The following is a 23,139-nucleotide window of genomic DNA, read 5'->3' on the forward strand; positions in this document are numbered from 1 at the left end:
TCGAAAGCTAGCAGAAGGCAACAAATAACTAAGATCAGAGCAGAACTGAAGGAGATAGAGACACAAAAAACCCTTCAAAAAATCAATGAATCCAGGAGCTGGTTTTTTGAAAAGATCAACAAAATAGATAGACCACAAGCCAGACTAATAAAGAAGAAAAGAGAGAAGAATCAAATAGACGCAATAAAAAAATGACAAAGGGGATATCACCACCAATCCCACAGAAATACAATCTACCATCAGAGAATACTATAAACACCTCTATGCAAATAAACCAGAGAATCTAGAAGAAACGGACAAATTCCTGGACACATACACCCTCCCAAGACTAAACCAGGAAGAATTTGAATCCCTGAATAGACCAATAACAGGCTCTGAAATTGAGGCAATAATTCATAGCCTACCAACCAAAAAAAGTCCAAGACCAGATGGATTCATGTCCGAATTCTACCAGAGATACAAGGAGGAGCTGGTACTGCTCCTTCTGAAACTATTCCAATCAATAGAAAAAGAGGGAATCCTCCTTAACTCATTTTATGAGGCCAGCATCATCCTGATACCAAAGCCTGGGAGAGACACAACAACAAAAGAGAATTTTAGACCAATATCCCTGATGAACATCAATGCGAAAATCCTCAATAAAATACTGGCAAGCCAAATCCAGCAGCACATCAAAAAGCTTAATCACCACGATCAAGTTGGCTTCATTCCTGGGATGCAAGGCTGGTTCAACATATGCAAATCAATAAACATAATCCATCATAAACAGAACCAAAGACAAAAACCACATGATTATCTCAATAGACGCAGAAAGGGCCTTTGACAAAATTCAACAGCCCTTCATGCTAAAAACTCTCAATAAATTAGGTATTAATGGGATGTATCTCAAAATAATAAGAGCTATTCATGACAAACCCACAGCCAGTATCATACTGAATGGGCAAAAACTGGAAGCATTGCCTTTGAAAACTGGCAAAGACAGGGATGCCCTCTCTCACCACTCCTATTCAACATAGGGTTGGAAGTTCTGGCCAGGACAATCAGGCAGGAGAAAGAAATAAAGGGAATTCAATTTGGAAAAGAGGAAGTCAAACTGTCCCTGTTGCAGACAACATGACTGTATATTTACAAAACCCCATCATTTCAGCCCAAAATCCCCTTAAGCTGATAAGCAACTTCAGCAAAGTCTCAGGATACAAAATTAATGTGCAAAACTCACAAGCATTCTTATACACCAATAACAAACAAACAGAGAGCCAAATCATGAGTGAACTCCCATTCACAATTGCTTCAAAGAGAATAAAATACCTAGCAATCCAACTTACAAGGGATGTGCAGGACCTCTTCAAGGAGAACTACAAACCACTGCTCAATGACATAAAAGAGGACACATCAAATGGAAGAACATTCCATGCTCATGGAAACGAAGAATCAATATCATGAAAATGGCCATACTGCCCAAGGTAATTTATAGATTCAATGCCATCCCCATCAAGCTACCAATGACTTTCTTCACAGAATTGGAAAAAACTACTTTAAAGTTCACATGGAACCAAAAAGAGCCCGCGTTGCCAAGACAATCCTAAGCCAAAAGAATAAAGCTAGAGGCATCACACTACCTGACTTCAAACTATACTCCAAGGCCACAGTAACCAAAACAGCATGGTACTGGTACCAAAACAGATATATAGACCAATGAAACAGAAGAGAGCCCTCAGAAATAATACCACACATCTACAACTATCGGATCTTTGACAAACCTGACAAAACAAGAAATGGGGAAAGGATTTCCTATTTAATAAATGGTGCTGGAAAAATTGCTAGCCATATGCAGAAAGCTGAAATTGGATCCATTCCTTATATAAAAATTAATTCCAGATGGATTAAAGACTTAAATGTTAGACATAAAACCATAAAAACCCTTGAAGAAAACCTAGGCAATACCATTCAGGACATAGGCACGGGCAAGGACTTCATGTCTAAAACACCAAAAGCAATGGCAACAAAAGCCGTAATTGACAAATGGGATCTCATTAAACTAAAGAGCTTCTGCACAGCAAAAGAAACTACCATCAGAGTGAACAGGCAACCTACAGAATGGGAGAAAATTTTTGCAATCTACCCATCTGACAAAGGGCTAATATCCAGAACCTACAAAGAACTCAAACAAATTTACAAGAAAAAAACAACCCCATCAAAAAGTGGGCAAAGGATATGAACAGACATTTCTCAAAAGAAGATATGTATGCAGCCAACACACACATGAAAAAATGCTCATCATCACTCGCCATCAGAGAAATGCAAATCAAAACCACAATGAGATACCATCTCACACCAGCTAGAATGGCGATCATTAAAAAGTCAAGAAACAACAGGTGCTGGAGAGAATGTGGAGAAAAAGGAACACTTTTACACTGTTGGTGAGACTGTAAACTAGTTCAACCACTGTGGAAGACAGTGTGGTGATTCCTCAAGGATCTAGAACTAGAAATACCATTTGACCCATCCATCCCATTACTGGGTATATACCCAAAGGATTATAAATCATGCTGCTATAAAGACACACACACACGTATGTTTATTGAAGCACTATTCACAATAGCAAAGACTTGGAATCAACCCAAATGTCCATCAGTGACAGACTGGATTAAGAAAATGTGGCACATATACACCATGGAATACTATGCAGCCATAAAAAAGGATGAGTTCATGTCCTTTGTAGGGACATGGATGCAGCTGGAAACCATCATTCTCAGCAAACTATCGCAAGAACAGAAAACCAAACACCGCATGTTCTCACTCATAGGTGGGAACTGAACAATGAGATCACTTGGACACCGGAAGGGGAACTTCACACACCGGGGCCTGTCGTGGGGAGGGGGGAGGTGGGAGAGCTAGCATTAGGAGATATACCTAATGTAAATGACGAGTTAATGAGTGCAGCACAGCAACATGGCACATGTACACATATGTAACAAACCTGTATGTTGTGCACATGCACCCTAGAACTTAAAGTATAATAAAAAAAATAAAATAAATGAAACACCATTACTGCATACTTTTTCAAGAGCTATAACAGACTTCGTATCTGCTCCAAAAGCAAAGTCGTAAAATTTTTAAAAAGAAAAGATGTTATAGAATAAATGACTTAGAAACAATCAATCTTCTTTTCACACATCTCAGGATCTCAATATATTTGAAATGCTAAAATTCTAAAGTTGCTTGGATGATCTCCAAACTCCTAAACTGGTATCATCAGAAAACATTATAATTCTATATACAACTTACACAGTTTCCTTAAACATTCAGGAAGAAACTTGTATGATACAACTTTATACTGAGTTAGGTCAAGACTATATGAGGCCTTATAGGATTCAACGTCTTTTAGAACGTTTATTTTTTTCATGGATAACATCCCAAGGTGACCTATGTTGACACTGGTTGGTAGAAAAGTCATAGTTCACAACTAAACTTTACAATCAAATGCAGCACTTTCATCTTCAGGATTACTCTCTACAAAAATTCATTTAAATTGCCAGGCATGGTGGCTCACGCCTGTAATTTCAGCACTCTGGGAGGCTGAGGCAAGTGGATCACCAGATCAGGAGATCGAGACCATCCTGGCTAACATGGTGAAACCCCGTCTCTACTAAAAATACAAAAAATTAACCGGGCATGGTGGCAGGTGCCTGTAGTCCCAGCTACTCGGGAGGCTGAGGCAGGAGAATGGTGTGAACCTGGGAGGCGGAGCTTGCAGTGAGCCGAGATCGCACCACTGCACTCAAGCCTGGGCGACAGAGCAAGACTCCATCTCAAAAAAAAAAATTCATTTAAATTATTTTCCATTTTCAAATAATAAAACCTCTTAATCCTTTTTTGAGGATAGTGTTCTAAGACACGTTGTTGCCATATTACTTTTTAAATTTTTAAAATATATACTTACATTAATACAGAAAAATGTGATGTTAATGTAATTTGCATTAAGAATTAATATTTCTGAAAGCTAAGAAATACTGAGAATATTTATACATGTAAATATATTTGCCTGTTAAATCAGTACCACACTTGTAATTTATATTTCATGCTAATCAGATCTGAATAATGAAAGAAATTCCTTATTTAACAATGGTTTGCATTCTTCAAATAATTACACTTTACCTCCCTAGGTAACTGACCACATTGCTAATCATGTGTAATGATAATGGCTTTTAATGTCAATTAGAGGAATTTGTTACAGATGACTAATTCACTTTACAAAGAAATTTCTAGTTAATTTACAAAGAATTTGTAAGGAATGTTTAGTGCCCTGAATTTCCTTTTTTTAAGCTGCATTTTCTTTTTTTCCTTTTTTTTTTTTATTTACTTATTTGTTTTTGTTTTTTTAGAGACAGGATCTCACTCTGTAGCCCAGTCTAAAGTGCAGTGGCACCATCCTAGCTCACTGCAGCTTCAAACTCTTGGACTCAAGCAATCCTCCAGCCTCAGACTCTCAAGTGGCTAGGACTTCAGGTGCACGCCACCATGCCTGGCTAATTTTTTTTTTTTTACTAGAGACAGGGTCTCATCTCACTACATTGCCCAAGCTGGTCTCTTTTAGGGTTAGTTTTAGGGTTAGGGCCTCGAGCCAAATATATATGCCTATAAGCAATACTACATCATATCTCTGTTACTGTATGTGAGCATAAATACACCTATGCATATGTGTGTATGTATATGTAAAAATTCATGAATACATACATGTATTTGCTTCCCTCCCATATGGGAAAATACCATTAAAGAATGGCCCACAGCCCAAGACTGTTGTACAAATAAACATTTCTATTCTAAATTTGATTTATGTACATGTTGATGCCTCTAGTTATATGTTACATATTTCCTTATATGTCTAAAAGTATTCATGTTTATGTGTATGTTTGTCTTTATTCCTAGTTAGATCTTTTCCTAGGTCCTGTGTCTGTGATTCACTCCAGACCATAGCATGGATTCTATTGTTCCTTGAGAGGGGCAGTTTCAAAACAGGAGACTGAGGCTGGGCTCAGCAGCTCAACGACTGTAATTCCAACACTTTGGGAAATCAAGGCAAGAGAATGGCTTGAGCCCAGGAGTTCAAGACCAGCCTAGGTAACACAGGTAGACACCATCTCTACAAAAATTAAAATTAAAAAAAATTAGCCAGGCAAAAGGATCGGAAGGAGAAGTTGTCAGACGTTGGTTTTCAGCTTTAACTTCCTGTCTGCACAGAGGAAAAAAGAATCTATAGGAAAATTTTACATTTTTCTCCAAGGAGCAAGGAACAAACTACCAATGTTTTTAAGTTACAGACAGCATCTGTATATCCAGTACATAAATTTTATTTTAAAAGTTCACTCAGGGCCGGCAATGATGGCTCATACCTGCAATCTCTCCCTGCACTTTGAGAGGTCAAGACAGGGGGATCACTTGAGCCTGAGCAACATAGCAAGACCCCATCTCTGCCAAAAAAAAATTATTTTTGAAAAATAAAATAAATAGCCAGGTATGGAGGCACACATCTGGGGTCCTAGCTACATGGGAGGCTGAGGTAGGAGAAGGGCTTGGGCCCAGGAATCAAGGCTGCAGTGAACTATGATTGTGTCACTGCACTCCAGCCTGGGTGACAGAGGAGATCCTGTCTCAAAAATTAAAAAATAAAAGTTCACATAGGCAAGAGAGAAAATAAGAACAGATTCTGTTAAATAAAATTTATAGGAAGCGATTGGTTTGGACTGAGCTCCTGTACTACGCCTAACAGACCAAACCAAAATGGAGTTACTCATGCTGAAGTTCCACTCACTAAGCCAAACTAAGTTGTTTATCTGACCTTCCATGAAATCAGGAGAAAGAGAGGTAATAGCCAAATCCCCAGATGGGCCAGTTTTAGCTGGCATGATAAGGAAATTCCCTCTGGTTTCACCTTTGCAAAGAAAGTAACCTTGCAATGAGAATCCACTCTTTGTTCTGTTTCTGCTTTCTTCAGCCATTTTCTGACTATAGAGTCAACCTCCTCTGCTCAGCTCATCAGAGCACTCATTTTGAGGTGTTGCCTGATACTAGAGTTGCAAATAAAAGCCAGTTGAGATTTTTAAGCTAAACTTGTTTTGTTTTTGGTAATTCTAAAAGGAAAATGGAAAATGAGTGGAAGTAGAAAAGAATAAATGGGCTTCAAACACTCTACTTGCTAGTGGATAAACAAAATAGTCAAGTTTTTACCTTTAAAAAATGTATAAAGTACCTGATTCAAATGCATACCTGTGAATGCATGCAGACATAAACCTCCACACTGGAGTGTACATTTACTTCCTTTTCTCTACCCAGCATGCAACTGCCCTACTTAGTGGGCATTTATCTTGCTTCTGCATGAGAAGGGTCAGGCCTTTTCACACTCTTGACCCTTGTATTTCAGAGTCACTCTCAGTTCCAGAGCATTCAACCCAGACCTAACCATTCTCCTGGCCTCAGGGACTGGCTCACTTGAGCCAATCAGACCAACCAGAAACAATATTGGGCATTTTGTTTGAATGATTTGGAAGAGGTCCTTCCTCCTTCTCATTGTGCTTGATGCCATGAGGATGTAGGGGCTGGAGCAATGGCAGTCATTTTGGCCCCATGAGGGAGAGATTGAAGCTGCCAGGGGATACCACAGGGGCCTGAAATGAAGCCAGGACTGAGAGAAGAGAAATCACATCCTGATGACACCATGAAAACTCAGGATCCAGCCATTATTGAAGCCAAGGTCTAGCTCTGGACTTTTCAATTATAAGAACCAATAAGTTTCTCATTTTTTGTTTCCTTAAGCCAGTTGGAATTAGGGTTTTTTGTTTGGTCTTTGTTTTGGTCATTTGCAACTGGTAGAGTCTTAACTGATAAATCAAGACCCTGACAGCCTAATGATGACACAAGAAATACACAGAAATTCAACTGTTCAACTGCCCTTCTCAGTCATATGCCAAGTGTGTCCTCTTTCTTCATATTTCTAATTCTTTGTTCATAGGGCTTTAGTAACCCTGTTAAAGGGTGCAATTTAATCAATGTACATCTGACATATCAAATAATAATGCCTTTTATATGTATCATCTACAAAATTCATTTTATGTATATTTTCTAAATCCAAAAAAACAACACTAAAGGAGATAGTAGTCACAGTTTAATGACTAAGAACTAACTAAAATGTTTTAAAGTTTACTTGGCACTAAGACCTTATAGCTGGGGTGAGGGCCAGGTCTTCTTTTCAATATTATCTTTATGTCCATTATTCTTTTCATCACACCACAAATATTTTTATCTTCAAAAGTATAATTGGCTATATGTACAAATAAGACATAAACATTAAGCAGATTAAGAGATACAAGACTTTTTAAAATAGTATAATCTTACCTAAATCAATATCTCGAATTCCCATGTACAATTCAAGAACATCATCAATCTTTTCAATTGCCTTTGCTTTGGTTTCAGAAGGCTTTATCAAAAAAGAGAGAAATAAGATATTATATAACAAAATCTCTTGATTGTCAGGGCATACACAAGAGAAAGTCTGATGTGGAGCCAGTTCATGATTGTGTACTTCAGCTAATTTTAATGGAAATATATCTAGAATGTGCTCTGTAACTAAATACATATCAATACAGTAAATACTTATTTTTAGTGTCTGCACTAAGAGTTATGGATTCGAAAAAGAAAAGCCAGGAACACCATCCCCAAGTAGCTAACAATCTAGAAGAGGAAACAGATGTGAAAATAAATAACATGTAACAGTTTTTAAAGGATATAAAACTTACAGAAGCATCACAGGGAAGGAAGCAAATTTATATCGCTAACAGTCATGGAAGACTTCAGAAAGAAGGTGACTTGGCTGAGCACAGTGGCTTTTGCCTGTAATCCCAGCATTTTGGAAGGCTGAGGTGGGAGAGTTGCTTCAGCCTAGGAGTTCAAGACCAGCCCAGGCAACATGGTGAGACTCCATCTCCACAAAAAAAAAAAAAAAAAATCAATTAATTAAAATAATTAGCTGGGTGTGGTGGCACATGCTTGTAATCTCAGCCACGTGGGAGGCTAAAATGGGAGGATCACTTGAGCCTGAGAGGTCTAGACAAGCCTGGGTAATATGGCAAGATTCTCTCTCTACCAGTTAATTAATTTAATTAAAAAGTAACCAGGTGTGGTGGTATGCACCTTTAGTCCCAGCCACTCAGAAGGCTAAAGTGAGAAGATCACTTAAGCCCAGGATAATGAGGCTGTAGTGAGCCATAATTCTGCCACTGCACTCCAGCCTGACAAAAGGGCAAGACTCTGTCTCAGAAAAAAAGAAGGATGTCTTAAGAACTGCGGTGGGTTTTGTTTTTTGTTTTGTTTTGTTTTGTCTTCTTTTGTTTTGTTTTGTTTTGTTTGAGACAAAGTCTCCTTCTGTTGTCCAGGCTGAAGTGCAGTGGTGTGATCTCAGTTCACTGCAACCTCTGCCTCCCAAGTAGCTGGGATTACAGGCGTGCACTACCACGCCCAGCTAATTTTTTGTATTTTTTTAGTAGAGACGGGGTTTTCACCATGTTGGCCAGGCTGGTCTCGAATTCCTGGACTCAAGTGATCCGCCCACCTTGGCCTCCTAAAGTGCTGGGATTACAGGCGTGAGCCACCACGCCCAGCCAAGAACTGTGTTTTCAATGATGAAGAGGAGATAAGCAGGAGAGGACACTTCAAGCAGGATGTAATAGATAGGCAAAGTCTAAGTAAGGTCAGAGAGTCATGTTAGAGGGATGCCAGAAGTCCCATGTAGCTGGAGAACACAGTGACAAATACGACTAGATCTTGAGGGGTCCTGTGTACCATGAAAAGGATTTTGGTCTTTATTGTGCAGGCCGGAGTCTTCAAACTTTTGATGGCTCATCCCAATAGTAAAACATTTCTGAACAAATACCCTTATTGTGTATTTTTAACTTTATTGTATGTATTGTTTACAAATTACAAATGTATTACCGTATTAATATATTGTATACATTACAAAAATACACCAAAAAATGAAATTTTATAAGAATGAGATGATAAAATAATATTTTTAAGATCATTTTTGTGTTATGTATTTTTTTTTCAATGAACTTTTTTTTTTAATTTATTTATTATTATTATACTTTAAGTTGTAGGGTACATGTGCATAACGTGCAGGTTTGTTACATATGTATACTTGTGCCATGTTGCTGTGCTGCACCCATCAACTCGTCATTTACATCAGGTATAACTCCCAATGCAATCCCTCCCCCCTCCCCCCTCCCCATGATAGGCCCCAGTGTGTGATGTTCCCCTTCCTGAGTCCAAGTGATCTCATTGTTCAGTTCCCACCTATGAGTGAGAACATGCGGTGTTTGGTTTTCTGTTCTTGTGATAGTTTGCTAAGAATGATGGTTTCCAGCTGCATCCATGTCCCTACAAAGGACATGAACTCATCCTTTTTTATGGCTGCATAGTATTCCATGGTGTATATGTGCCACATTTTCTTAATCCAGTCTGTCACTGATGGACATTTGGGTTGATTCCAAGTCTTTGCTATTGTGAATAGTGCTGCAATAAACATACGTGTGCATGTGTCTTTATAGCAGCATAATTTATAATCCTTTGGGTATATACCCAGTAATGGGATGGCTGGGTCATATGGTACATCTAGTTCTAGATCCTTGAGGAATCGCCATACTGTTTTCCATAATGGTTGAACTAGTTTACAATCCCACCAACAGTGTAAAAGTGTTCCTATTTCTCCACATCCTCTCCAACACCTGTTGTTTCCTGACTTTTTAATGATCGCCATTCTAACTGGTGTGAGATGGTATCTCATTGTGGTTTTGATTTGCATTTCTCTGATGGCCAGTGATGATGAGCATTTTTTCATGTGTCTGTTGGCTGTATGAATGTCTTCTTTTGAGAAATGTCTGTTCATATCCTTTGCCCACTTTTTGATGGGGTTGTTTGTTTTTTTCTTGTAAATTTGTTTGAGTTCTTTGTAGGTTCTGGATATTAGCCCTTTGTCAGATGAGTAGATTGCAAAAATTTTCTCCCATTCTGTAGGTTGCCTGTTCACTCTGATGGTAGTTTCTTTTGCTGTGCAGAAGCTCTTTAGTTTAATGAGATCCCATTTGTCAATTTTGGCTTTTGCTGCTGTTGCTTTTGGTGTTTTAGACATGAAGTCTTTGCCCATGCCTATGTCCTGAATGGTACTACCTAGGTTTTCCTCTAGGATTTTTATGGTATTAGGTCTAACATTTAAGTCTCTAATCCATCTTGAATTAATTTTCGTATAAGGAGTAAGGAAAGGATCCAGTTTCAGCTTTCTACTTATGGCTAGCCAATTTTCCCAGCACCATTTATTAAATAGGGAATCCTTTCCCCATTTCTTGTTTCTCTCAGGTTTGTCAAAGATCAGATGGCTGTAGATGTGTGGTATTATTACTGAGGACTCTGTTCTGTTCCATTTATATCTCTGTTTTGGTACCAGTACCATGCTGTTTTGGTTACTGTAGCCTTGTAGTATAGTTTGAAGTCAGGTAGCGTGATGCCTCCAGCTTTGTTCTTTTGACTTAGGATTGTCTTGGAGATGCGGGCTCTTTTTTGGTTCCATATGAACTTTAAAGCAGTTTTTTCCAATTCTGTGAAGAAACACATTGGTAGCTTGATGGGGATGGCATTGAATCTATAAATTACCTTGGGCAGTATGGCCATTTTCACGATATTGATTCTTCCTATCCATGAGCATGGTATGTTCTTCCATTTGTTTGTGTCCTCTTTTATTTCACTGAGCAGTGGTTTGTAGTTCTCCTTGAAGAGGTCCTGCACATCCCTTGTAAGTTGGATTCCTAGGTATTTTATTCTCTTTGAAGCAATTGTGAATGGAAGTTCATTCCTGATTTGGCTCTCTGTTTGTCTGTTACTGGTGTATAAGAATGCTTGTGATTTTTGCACATTAATTTTGTATCCTGAGACTTTGCTGAAGTTGCTTATCAGCTTAAGGAGATTTTAGGCTGAGACAATGGGGTTTTCTCAATATACAATCATGTCATCTGCAGACAGGGACAATTTGACTTCTTCTTTTCCTAACTGAATACCCTTGATTTCTTTCTCTTGCCTAATTGCCCTAGCCAGAACTTCCAACACTATGTTGAATAGGAGTGGTGAGAGAGGGCATCCCTGTCTTGTGCCAGTTTTCAAAGGGAATTTTTCTAGTTTTTGCCCATTCAGTATGATATTGGCTGTGGGTTTGTCATAAATAGCTCTTATTATTTTGAGGTACGTTCCATCACTACCGAATTTATTGAGCGTTTTTAGCATGAAGGGCTGTTGAATTTTGTCAAAAGCCTTTTCTGCATCTATTGAGATAATCATGTGGTTCTTGTCTTTGGTTCTGTTTATATGCTGGATTATGTTTATTGATTTGCGAATGTTGAACCAGCCTTGCATCCCAGGGATGAAGCCCACTTGATCATGGTGGATAAGCTTTTTGATGTGTTGCTGAATCCGGTTTGCCAGTATTTTATTGAGGATTTTTGCATCGATGTTCATCAGGGATATTGGTCTAAAATTCTCTTTTTTTGTTGTGTCTCTGCCAGGCTTTGGTATCAGGATGATGTTGGCCTCATAAAATGAGTTAGGGAGGAGTCCCTCTTTTTCTATTGATTGGAATAGTTTCAGAAGGAATGGTACCAACTCCTCCTTGTACCTCTGGTAGAATTCAGCTGTGAATCCATCTGGTCCTGGACTTTTTTTGGTTGGTAGGCTATTAATTATTGCCTCAATTTCAGAGCCTGCTATTGGTCTATTCAGGGATTCAACTTCTTCCTGGTTTAGTCTTGGAAGAGTGTAAGTGTCCAGGAAATTATCCATTTCTTCTAGATTTTCCAGTTGATTTGCGTAGAGGTGTTTATAGTATTCTCTGATGGTACTTTGTATTTCTGTGGGGTCGGTGGTGATATCCCCTTTATCATTTTTAATTGCGTCGATTTGATTCTTCTCTCTTTTCTTCTTTATTAGTCTTGCTAGTGGTCTGTCAATTTTGTTGATCTTTTCAAAAAACCAACTCCTGGATTCATTGATTTTTTTGGAGGGTTTTTTGTGTCTCTATCTCCTTCAGTTCTGCTCTGATCTTAGTTATTTCTTGCCTTCTGCTAGCTTTCGAATGTGTTTGCTCTAGCTTCTCTAGTTCTTTTAATTGCGATGTTAGAGTGTCAATTTTAGATTTTTCCTGCTTTCTCTTGTGGGCATTTAGTGCTATAAATTTCCCTCTACACACTGCTTTAAATGTGTCCCAGAGATTCTGGTATGTTGTATCTTTGTTCTCATTGGTTTCAAAGAACATCTTTATTTCTGCCTTCGTTTCGTTATGTACCCAGTAGTCATTCAGGAGCAGGTTGTTCAGTTTCCATGTAGTTGAGCGGTTTTGATTGAGTTTCTTAGTCCTGAGTTCTAGTTTGATTGCACTGTGGTCTGAGAGACAGTTTGTTATAATTTCTGTTCTTGTACATTTGCTGAGGAGTGCTTTACTTCCAATTACGTGGTCAATTTTGGAGTAAGTACGATGTGGTGCTGAGAAGAATGTATATTCTGTTGATTTGGGGTGGAGAGTTCTATAGATGTCTATTAGGTCTGCTTGCTGCAGAGATGAGTTCAATTCCTGGATATCCTTGTTAACTTTCTGTCTCGTTGATCTGTCTAATGTTGACAGTGGAGTGTTGAAGTCTCCCATTATTATTGTATGGGAGTCTAAGTCTCTTTGTAAGTCTCTAAGGACTTGCTTTATGAATCTGGGTGCTCCTGTATTGGGTGCATATATATTTAGGATAGTTAGCTCTTCCTGTTGAATTGATCCCTTTACCATTATGTAATGCCCTTCTTTGTCTCTTTTGATCTTTGATGGTTTAAAGTCTGTTTTATCAGAGACTAGTATTGCAACCCTCGCTTTTTTTTGTTCTCCATTTGCTTGGTAAATCTTCCTCCATCCCTTTATTTTGAGCCTATGTATGTCTCTGCGTGTGAGATGGGTCTCCTGAATACAGCAGACTGATGGGTCTTGACTCTTTATCCAGCTTGCCAGTCTGTGTCTTTTAATTGGAGCATTTAGTCCATTTACATTTAAGGTTAAGATTGTTATGTGTGAACTTGATCCTGCCATTATGATATTAACTGGTTATTTTGCTCGTTAGTTGATGCAGTTTCTTCCTAGCCTCGATGGTCTTTACATTTTGGCATGTTTTTGCAATGGCTGGTACCGGTTGTTCCTTTCCATGTTTAGTGCTTCCTTCAGGGTCTCTTGTAAGGCAGGCCTAGTGGTGACAAAATCTCTAAGCATTTGCTTATCTGTAAAGGATTTTATTTCTCCTTCACTTATGAAACTTAGTTTGGCTGGATATGAAATTCTGGGTTGAAAATTCTTTTCTTTAAGAATGTTGAATATTGGCCCCCACTCTCTTCTGGCTTGGAGAGTTTCTGCCGAGAGATCTGCTGTTAGTCTGATGGGCTTCCCTTTGTGGGTAACTCGACCTTTCTCTCTGGCTGCCCTTAAGATTTTTTCCTTCATTTCAACTTTGGTGAATCTGGCAATTATGTGTCTTGGAGTTGCTCTTCTTGAGGAGTATCTTTGTGGCGTTCTCCGTATTTCCTGGATTTGAATGTTGGCCTGACCTACTAGGTTGGGGAGGTTCTCCTGGATGATATGCTGAAGAGTGTTTTCCAACTTGGTTCCATTTTCCCCTCACTTTCAGGCACCCCAATCAGACGTAGATTTGGTCTTTTTACATAATCCCATACTTCTTGCAGGCTTTGTTCATTTCTTTTTCTTCTTTTTTCTTTTGGTTTCTCTTCTCGCTTCATTTCATTCATTTGATCCTCAATCGCTGATACTCTTTCTTCCAGTTGATCGAGTCGGTTACTGAAGCTTGTGCATTTGTCACGTATTTCTGGTGTCATGGTTTTCATCTCTTTCATTTCGTTTATGACCTTCTCTGCATTACTCACTCTAGCCATCAATTCTTCCACTTTTTTTTCAAGATTTTTAGTTTCTTTGCACTGGGTACGTAATTCCTCCTTTAGCTCTGAGAAATTTGATGGACTGAAGCCTTCTTCTCTCATCTCGTCAAAGTCATTCTCCGTCCAGCTTTGATCTGTTGCTGGCGATGAGCTGCGCTCCTTTGCCGGGGGAGATGTGCTCTTATTTTTTGAATTTCCAGCTTTTCTGTCCTGCTTGTTCCCCATCTTTGTGGTTTTATCTGCCTCTGGTCTTTGATGATGGTGATGTACTGATGGGGTTTTGGTGTAGGTGTCCTTCCTGTTTGATAGTTTTCCTTCTAACAGTCAGGACCCTCAGCTGTAGGTCTGTTGGAGATTGCTTGAGGTCCACTCCAGACCCTGTTTGCCTGGGTATCAGCAGCAGAGGCTGCAGAAGATAGAATATTGCTGAACAGCTAGTGTACCTGTCTGATTCTTGCTTTGGAAGCTTCCTCTCAGGGGTGTACTCCACCCTGTGAGGTGTGGGGTGTCAGACTGCCCCTGGTGGGGGATGTCTCCCAGTTAGGCTACTCAGGGGTCAGGGACCCACTTGAACAGGGAGTCTGTCCCTTCTCAGATCTCAACCTCCGTGTTGGGAGATCCACTGCTCTCTTCAAAGCTGTCAGACAGAGTCGTTTGCATCTGCAGAGGTTTCGGCTGTGTTTGTTATTGTTTACTGTGCCCTGTCCCCAGAGGTGGAGTCTACAGAGACAGGCAGGTTTCCTTGAGCTGCTGTGAGCTCCACCCAGTTCGAGCTTCCCAGCAGCTTTGTTTACCTACTTAAGCCTCAGCAATGGCGGGCGCCCCTCCCCCAGCCTCGCTGCTGCCTTGCCGGTAGATCACAGACTGCTGTGCTAGCAATGAGGGAGGCTCCGTGGGTGTGGGACCCTCCCGGCCAGGTGTGGGATATGATCTCCTGGTGTGCCTGTTTGCTTAAAGCGCAGTATTGGGGTGGGAGTTACCCAATTTTCCAGGTGTTGTGTGTCTCAGTTCCCCTGGCTAGGAAAAGGGATTCCCTTCCCCCTTATGCTTCCCAGATGAGGCAATGCCCCGCCCTGCTTCAGCTCTCACTGGTCGGGCTGCAGCAGCTGACCAGCCTCGATCATCCGGCACTCCCCAGTGAGATGAACCCAGTACCTCAGTTGAAAATGCAGAAATCACAGGTCTTCTGTGTCGCTCGGGCTGGGAGATGGAGACTGGAGCTGTTCCTATTTGGCCATCTTGCTCCGCGCCCCCCTTGTGTTATGTATTAACGGTACCAAAACATTTTTGTTCTTCCCAAAACAATTACTAAACATTTCAGTAGAAATATTATTCTAACTTTTCGGTTTAATATTTGGTAAATTCTGCTCAGTTTATTTCAATACTTGGCTTTAAATGGCTTCATAGTTGAAAATGGAATTGCCCAAAGATGTTAACTACTCAACTATACATGCAAATGTAGAATTCATGATTTAGATTATAAGAATTTCATGTTACTTTCAATACTGTTATAAATATATATTGTTTTGTAGTCTCAAATTTTGTTAAAATCATGCATTTTATAGCAAATAAAAATCTATTTCCTTGAAGATATTAGTACAACTTTCTCACATCTTTATTTACAAGAACTAAACCTTAAAAACAATAACAGACAATATATTGCTCTTGCCTTCATTACAATGTATCTTGAACTGTCTGTATAAAGTAACAGGCTATGCAAACTAACAGGTATTAACCTTTACATCTATCCAGGCACGTTTTAAGTTATGGTGACAAGTGACAGTACTCCTCATACACAAATGGCCACCAATATTTTACCATTCTAATGTTTCCTATTTGCTACAGAACAGATCTGGATCTATCACCTCTTCTCCATCCACATGCTGTTTGCCAGTGTTTAGTCCTCATCTTTTCTGATTTGCAGAGGTTTCCTATTTTGTCTCCCTGCCTTTGGTCTTCAGCCTCTCAAATCCAAGCTGCTCAACAACCCATCCCCTGGAACCAAGGGATTTTTCTAAAACACAAAACTGATTGTGTTACTCCCCTCATAATTCTTAAATGGCTCCCTCATTATCAACAAGGCCCTTCACATCCTAACCCCAGCCTATGCCTCCAGCCTCATCACCCCTAACCAGTACTTCTAGCACCCCACACTCCAATCTCATGGACAGCTTACAGGTCCCCAAAACCCATTATTGTGCCATGCCTAGAACACTCTTCTTCCCCATTTTGAACTCACTTACTCATTTCTTCCAGAGAGAAACTCTTCCTGACCTCCTTTTTTTTTTTTTTTTTTTTTTTTAGATGGAGTCTCAATCTGTCGCCCAGGCTGGAGTGCAATGGCGTGATCTCGGCTCACTGCAACCTCCACCTCCTGGGCTCAAGTGATTCTCCTGCCTTAGCCTCCCAAGTAGCTGGGATTACAGGTGCCCACCACCATGCCTGGCTAATTTTTATGTTTTTAGTAGAGATGGGGTTTCATCATGTTGGCCAGGCTAGTCTCAAACTCCTGACCTCAGGTAATCCACCCACATCAGCCTCCCAAAGTTCTGGGATTACAGGCATGAGCCACCACACCCAGCCTTCTGACCTCCTTTCTTTCCCCAATCCCTGACAATGGTTGATCAGCCCCTTCTTTGTCATACTGTGTATCCTGCACCTGCTTCCATTAACCCTATCCCACTGGGTTGTAATGGTTTCTTTTCATGCTTCTCTCCTTTTAGAAGAGAAACAGGGTCTTTGTTCTTTGTATCACCAGCACTTAGACTGTGCCTGTCTCAGCAAGCACACATTGAATAAAGTATGAGGTTATGCAAGTGGTTTGTCTCTGTGTGCCCACCTAAATCCCATCTTGAATTGTAATCCCCACATGTCAAGGGAGGGACCTAGTGGGAGGTGACTGCATCATGAGGTGGTTTCCCCCATGCTGTTCTCGTGATAGTGAGGGAGTTCTCACAAGATCTGATGGTTTCCAAAGTGACAGTTCCTCCTGCACACTCACTCTCTCCTGCCACCAAGTAAGATGTGCCTTGCTTCCCCTTCACCTTCTGCCATGATTGTAAGTTTCTTGAGGCCTCCCCAGCCATGCGAAAATGTGAGTCAATTAAACCTCTTTACTTTTAAATCACCCAGTCTCAGGTATTCTTTATAGCAGTGTGAAAACGGACTAATACAGAGAATCTTACACCATTTTCAGAATTTGTGCTAGGTGATTAAGGGAGTGATTTGTTTCAAATCCTATAAATCCTTTAAATCCTTAAAGTGTTTGAAATTAGATTTTAGGTCATTTGTGTCAAATTTAATATTAGCACCAAACTGCTTTTTCCTTTCATTATGAGCTATTTTTAATTGCCCTATTTTACTAAACAAGCTATGAAAATAGGAATGGATTTTTAGATGTTTATCTTTGAATGAATCTTTCCTACCTCCCCAGGTAGATCTTAAGCTGCTCTTTTCCATTGAGGCACCTTTGCCACAGCAGGAGCTTAACAAAGAGGGATGGATGATTTAACCCTTAGAAGATGCCCTTCCTCCTGAAGTGATGTGGCGTTTTTCCTGCTGATCTGCTTCCTCTGTGAGCCGTTTAAAGGTCTGCTCATTTTTCCTCACAGCCTCCGGCAAAAGGCAGAGCTGACATTCTCCCGGCTCCCCACAGCCAGCTCCTTCCCCTCTGTTCTCTTCTCTGATAAATTCCTTTCTTCCACTGAGATTTGCTTATTCATTCAATAAACACTTACTGGCCTTCAGCAATATACCAGGCAGTGTGCTGGGCCACAGAGGGAAAATAAAGGCTCCAAACACCCAGAAGTCACTGCCCTGGGTTTCCTTCACATACCTCATCACATCTCCTTTTCAAAACACTTTTTGCCCTATCAGTTCTCTTCATTGCCATTTGCCTCCGATCGGTCCTTTCATTCTCCCAGAACCCAAGCATTTGACTCAGGATCTTCCTCTGGATCCCCCCAAAACTGATAACACCCTGGGTGACTTGACACTCCTAAGGACAGCCTTGGCCTCATGGGTTCCTTAAGTGTCCGCCTCAACAAACCACCCTTATGACCAACCCTGGACATTGTCACCCAACAAGTTCTGGGATCCACTCTGTGAAACAGCCTCAAAACTGTTCACCTGTCTCTTTTTTCCTTCAAACACACAGGAACCCAGACAGCGTTCACATACAGAGAGACCCTAGAAGGGCCCAGTGCCTTGCCCCTGCCCCCTGGAGCTCACAGGCATCAGTCACCTGCTCGACATCCCGTCTACCCACAGGAGGGCTTTGCCCCCCTTGCCTTTGCTGCTGCTGTGGGCCTGCTGCTTGTCACTCAGAATCCTTACCATCACCACCCCAACCCTGCAGTTTTCTTCCTCCACCCTTCCTGCCTCTAGTTTTCACTTCTCCTTCTGGTGTTTTTCACTCAAACACTAACCTGTATATAGATAAAGTCAGTCAAAGGGAAACACCCTTGCTTTTCTCAAACTAAAAGAAATCATTTATTAAGTCATCAATGCATCAAAGATTTCCATTCCTTTGGTATATCAGGTCCTATTCTAGGTGCTAGGGATGCAGCAGTGAACAAGACATGTGAGCAAAGGAGCTAGACAGTAGACAAAATTAATCAGAGATAAAAAGAGTCCTAGGGTGTTTAGTGCTGATATGGTTTGACTGTGTCCCCACCCAAATCTCATCTTGAATTGTAGCTCCCCTAATCCCCACATGTTGTGGGAGGGACCTGGTGGTAGGTAACTGAATCATGGGGGCAGGTTTTTCCCATGCCATTGTTCTCATGATAGTGAATAAGTCTCACGAGATCTGAGGTTTTATAAAGGGCAGTTCCCCTGCACATACTCTGTTGCCTGCTGCCATATAAGAGGTGCCTTTGCTCCTCCTTCACCTTCTGCCATGATTGTGAGGCCTCCCCAGCCATGTATAACTGTGAGTCCATTAAACATCTTTTTCTTTATAAATTACCCAGTCTCAGGTATATCTTTATTAGCAGTGTGAAAACGGACTAATATAATTGCTTCAACAGAAATTAAGGGCGTGGAAGAGTGGGCAGTGGGAGGGGTGGAGGGAGTTGTTGTTTATACAGGATGCTCGGGAAAGGCCTTTGAGATAGACAATGTGTGGGCAGAAACCTAATGATGGCAGGGGAGCAAGCTATGCAGATAAATGGGCAAAACATTCAGGCAGAGACAACAGCAGTACTGACAGCCTGAGATGGGGATACACCTGGAGTGTTTGGGAACAGCAAGGAGACCAGCATGACTGAAGCAGAGGAAGCCAGGGCAGAGGGGTGGGAATTGAGAACAGAGAAGAAACATGGAGTTCGGTCACATTGGTCATTCTGAGGACTTTAGCTTTTATTCTGAGTGTCATGGGAAGCCACTGGAGGGTTGTAAACAGAAAAGTGACATAATTTCTCCTGCATATTTTAAGGATCATTCTGAAGGTTGTGCTGAGCACAGGTGGAAAGAAGGCAAGTGTGAACACAGGTGTACTAAACAGGTGATTGCAATATCCAGGATAAGATGATGGTGCTTTGCGGCACAGTGGTGGGCAGGGGCGGTGAGAAGTCATTGGACTCCAGTATCTTATAGAGGTAGATTCACTAGGATTTGCTAATGGAAGCAACGTGGGACATGAACGAAAAGAGTCAAAGATGACTACAAGGTTTTTTATGTGAGAAGAGGGGTTTAGGAATATAATCTTTCATTATCAAAATCTTCTTTTGTTGACTCCTACAGGTGGCTCTGAAACTTTTTCTTGGCTCTCAGAGAGCTTTGGTTGACTTAAGTTTTTGAGATAGTCCAGCTGTCTATAGAGTCTAGAAATGTCACCTACAGGTAGTTGAGAATTTCTATAGATCACAATCTCTTCTCATGTCCTTAACTTCTTTATTTCCTTTTTAAATACCTTCAGTATTCCAGATTAGACAATGAATTAAAAGTCTAAGTTTTTATTAGAATGAATGGAATTTTATCCAACTTTGTGAGTTTATCTTTATTTCCAGTTCCAATAATCACAAATATCTCAACATTTCCAAGCAGAACAGGAAGTAAATGAACATAACATACCATTTCTTCCACGGTGGCAGGACCTTTTGATCTCAGGCGAAGTGTTGCCCTTCCACTACCAATTTTTTCTCCTGATGACTTTCCAGCCTTTGACCTCGGCTCTATTTCTACAATACAATGAACAGGGAAACATATATATACGCAGAAAGCATCCCAACAGATTACTGTGAAAGCTAATGTGGTTTATATCACAAAACTATATACAATTGTTATAGAAATTTGATAAAAGGTAGGCCTTCTTATAGAATTTCCCACAGCAAAATAAATTTACTTGCCATCCATTATTCTTATAGGAGAGTTTTTATGAGAGAGTTCTAACTCTAAGAAAAGGGAATATGTGAAATATACAGATGGGAAAGACAAAGTTACAAGGAAGAAAAATAAAACAGTAGTCTTTATAAAAAGAGTAAAGAGGAGTAAGTGGTTTCATCAAGGTTACAAAAAAGAGAAAGAATCATGTCTTGAAAGAAGAGAGATTTCTTCTCCCAATGGACCGATAGAAAAAGAAGAAACAAAACAAAAAAATTTAAAGAAAAAAAAGAGAGAAGAGAGGGACAAGAGCACTATTATTTGAGGATCTACCCTCTGCATGATGCTTTACGTTAAAAAATCCCATTTAATACTCATACCAACCTATGAGACAGGTGATCACCCTCATTTTACTGATAAGGGAACTGAAGTCAGTAAGAAGTGGGGCTGGGATTCAAAACCGGGTCTTGCAGATATAGACCAGATTTCAAAGTCCATAGCTTTCCTGAACAATGCTCCAGCCCACACCTCTTGGAAGCACAAGGGATAAAATCAGAGTTGACATACTAACAGAAATAGGGTCCAAAAGATAAAAGCCTGAAAGCAGGTTCCAAGGAAGGAATTCCTCGCAGCCAGCAAGGACAAGAGCAGGGAGCAAGAGTCCACAAGGAGCCACTACTTTCCTTATGCTTGTTTTTTCTGTTGTGTCTTATCCTGTATTTGCAAACTATGAGTCACCACCAAATATGTTACCAAGCAGTAACATAAATGAGGGAAAGGGAAGGGCAGTGAAAGAGGGTGATTGGAAGAAATGTGCCCTACATAGGCCCCACTCCAATAACTTATTGTGCTGTAAGACATGCGTAGCCAGATCACCCACTTTTTTTTTTTTTTGCAAAGAAACTGGAGACTCAGGCCAGAACGATTACAGTAATCTCATGCCTGAATCTCAGCACTTTGAGAGACCAAAGCAGGCAGACTGCTTGAGCCCAGGAGTTCAAGACCAGCCTGGGCAAAAGGGTGAAATTCCATCTCTGCTAAAAATACAAAAATTAACCAGGCATGGTGGCACGCACTTGTAGTCTCAGCTACTCAGGAGGATGAGGTGGGAGGATTGCTTGAGCTCAGGTGGTCAAGGCTGCAGTGAGCCATGATTGCACCACTGCACTGTGTTGCCTAGGCAACACAGTGAGACTCTGTCAAAAAAAAAAAAAAGAAAGGAAGGAAAGAAGGAAAGAAAAGAAAAGAAAAGAAAGAAGTGAGAGAGAGAGGGAAAGAAGGAAAAAGAAAGAGGATACTCAGAGTTTTGTGTGCATCTCCTGATTTTTAAATTTTTTAAGCTTGGGCAATTAAATCAAACTTTTAAAAACAGCATATTGGCAAAAACAAAAGAGATCTATGGGTTAGATTCCAACCACAGGACACTGATTGATAACCTCTGCAAATACCGTGAACTTCCTCGACCGAGGACTCCACATGGCAGCAGTACAGGGGAAGAGGCAGGTGGGGAGGGGATGCTGCACTAAAGCAAAGGTCTCCAACCTCCAGGGCCGCAGACTGGTACCAGTCCGTGGCCTGTTAGGAACTGGGCCACACAGCATTACGTTATAGCCTGAGCTCTGCCTCCTGTCGATCAGCAGTGGCATGAGATTCTCATAGAAAATGAACCCTATTGTGAACTGGTCATGTGAGGGATCTAGGTTGTGCGTTCCTTATGAATCTAACTAATGCCTGATGATCTGAGGTGGAAGAGTTTTATCCCAAAACCATTCTCTCCTGCCTGCCCCATCTGTGGAAAAATTGTCTTCCATGAAACCAGTCCCTGGTGCCAAAAAGGTTGGGGACCCCTGCACTAAAGAACCGGAGACAACTGAGCACTCCAGTGAGGCATCACAGGACAGGCTGGTGAGTACGAGTAGGCAGTGAGGCCTGTGCAAAGCTCTCATGACACAGACATCAAGTGGCCTGCATTCTTACTTAGAACCTAGGTGATATTGTTTGGCTCTGTGTCCCTACCCAAATCTCATCTCGAATTATAATCCCCATAATCTCCACATGTGGAGGGAGGGATCAAGTGGGACGTGACTGGATCAAGGGATGGTTTCTCCCACGCTGTTCTCATGATAGTGAATCAGTTCTCATGAAATCTGATGGTTTTGTAAATCAGTTTTCCCTGCTCTTGCATGCTCTCTTTTGTCTGTTGCCATATAAGATGTGCCTGCTTCCCCTTCCTGAGGCCTCCCCAGCCATGTGGAACTGTGAATCAGTTAAACCTCTTTTCTTTACAAATTACCCAGTCTCAGGTATGTCTTTATAGCAGTGTGAGAACAGACTAATAAACCAAGATAATTCCCATCTTCAGCCAAGTACTGTTTTGCTATTAGGAATCCACGCCAAAGTGATTAAGGATTTTGCATATTAATTTTGCATATTAATTTTGACCTGTATTCAGGAACAGAATCACCAAAACATAAAACATAAGTCTTCCTCTGAGAATAAAATTATTAAAAATTAGCATGTAATGAGTACACTAGCCCCGCCTAACCAAAAACCTATAAATAGTGGCTGATTATTTGGGGAACATCCAAATGCTAATCCTGGTGACCCACCATTCACAGGAGACCAGAGCTGTATCAGCAAGCCTACAGTATTGGTCTTGCCAGTTATATTATGTCCTGTGTGAGGAAAGAAATAATTCTCATGCACTCAGCATAGAGTTTCGAAAAGAGTACCCAAAGGAAAAGATTAAGTTGACCTGTCATCAGCATTGTCCAGGATTCTGTACTGCCTAGCAATGTAAGT

General features: G+C 40.7%; 1 protein-coding gene across 3 annotated transcripts in view; it reads right to left on the minus strand.

Moving 5' to 3' along the window:
* The window catches only part of LOC105482690 (GIPC PDZ domain containing family member 2), a 102,736-nt gene that overhangs the window by 11,607 nt on the left and 67,990 nt on the right, over positions 1-23,139 (minus strand). For 2 of the 3 annotated variants that reach the window (XM_011742942.3, XM_071090751.1), the window contains exon 4: positions 20,089-20,195. In XM_011742942.3, the coding sequence (XP_011741244.2) occupies positions 20,089-20,195 (107 nt within the window). Of the gene's footprint in view, positions 1-7,392; positions 7,475-20,088; positions 20,196-23,139 lie in introns of all 3 variants that reach the window. The other variant, XM_011742944.3, reaches the window with a different exon arrangement.

The sequence above is a fragment of the Macaca nemestrina genome, chromosome 1 (assembly GCF_043159975.1).
Source record: "Macaca nemestrina isolate mMacNem1 chromosome 1, mMacNem.hap1, whole genome shotgun sequence".
NCBI lineage: Eukaryota > Metazoa > Chordata > Mammalia > Primates > Cercopithecidae > Macaca > Macaca nemestrina.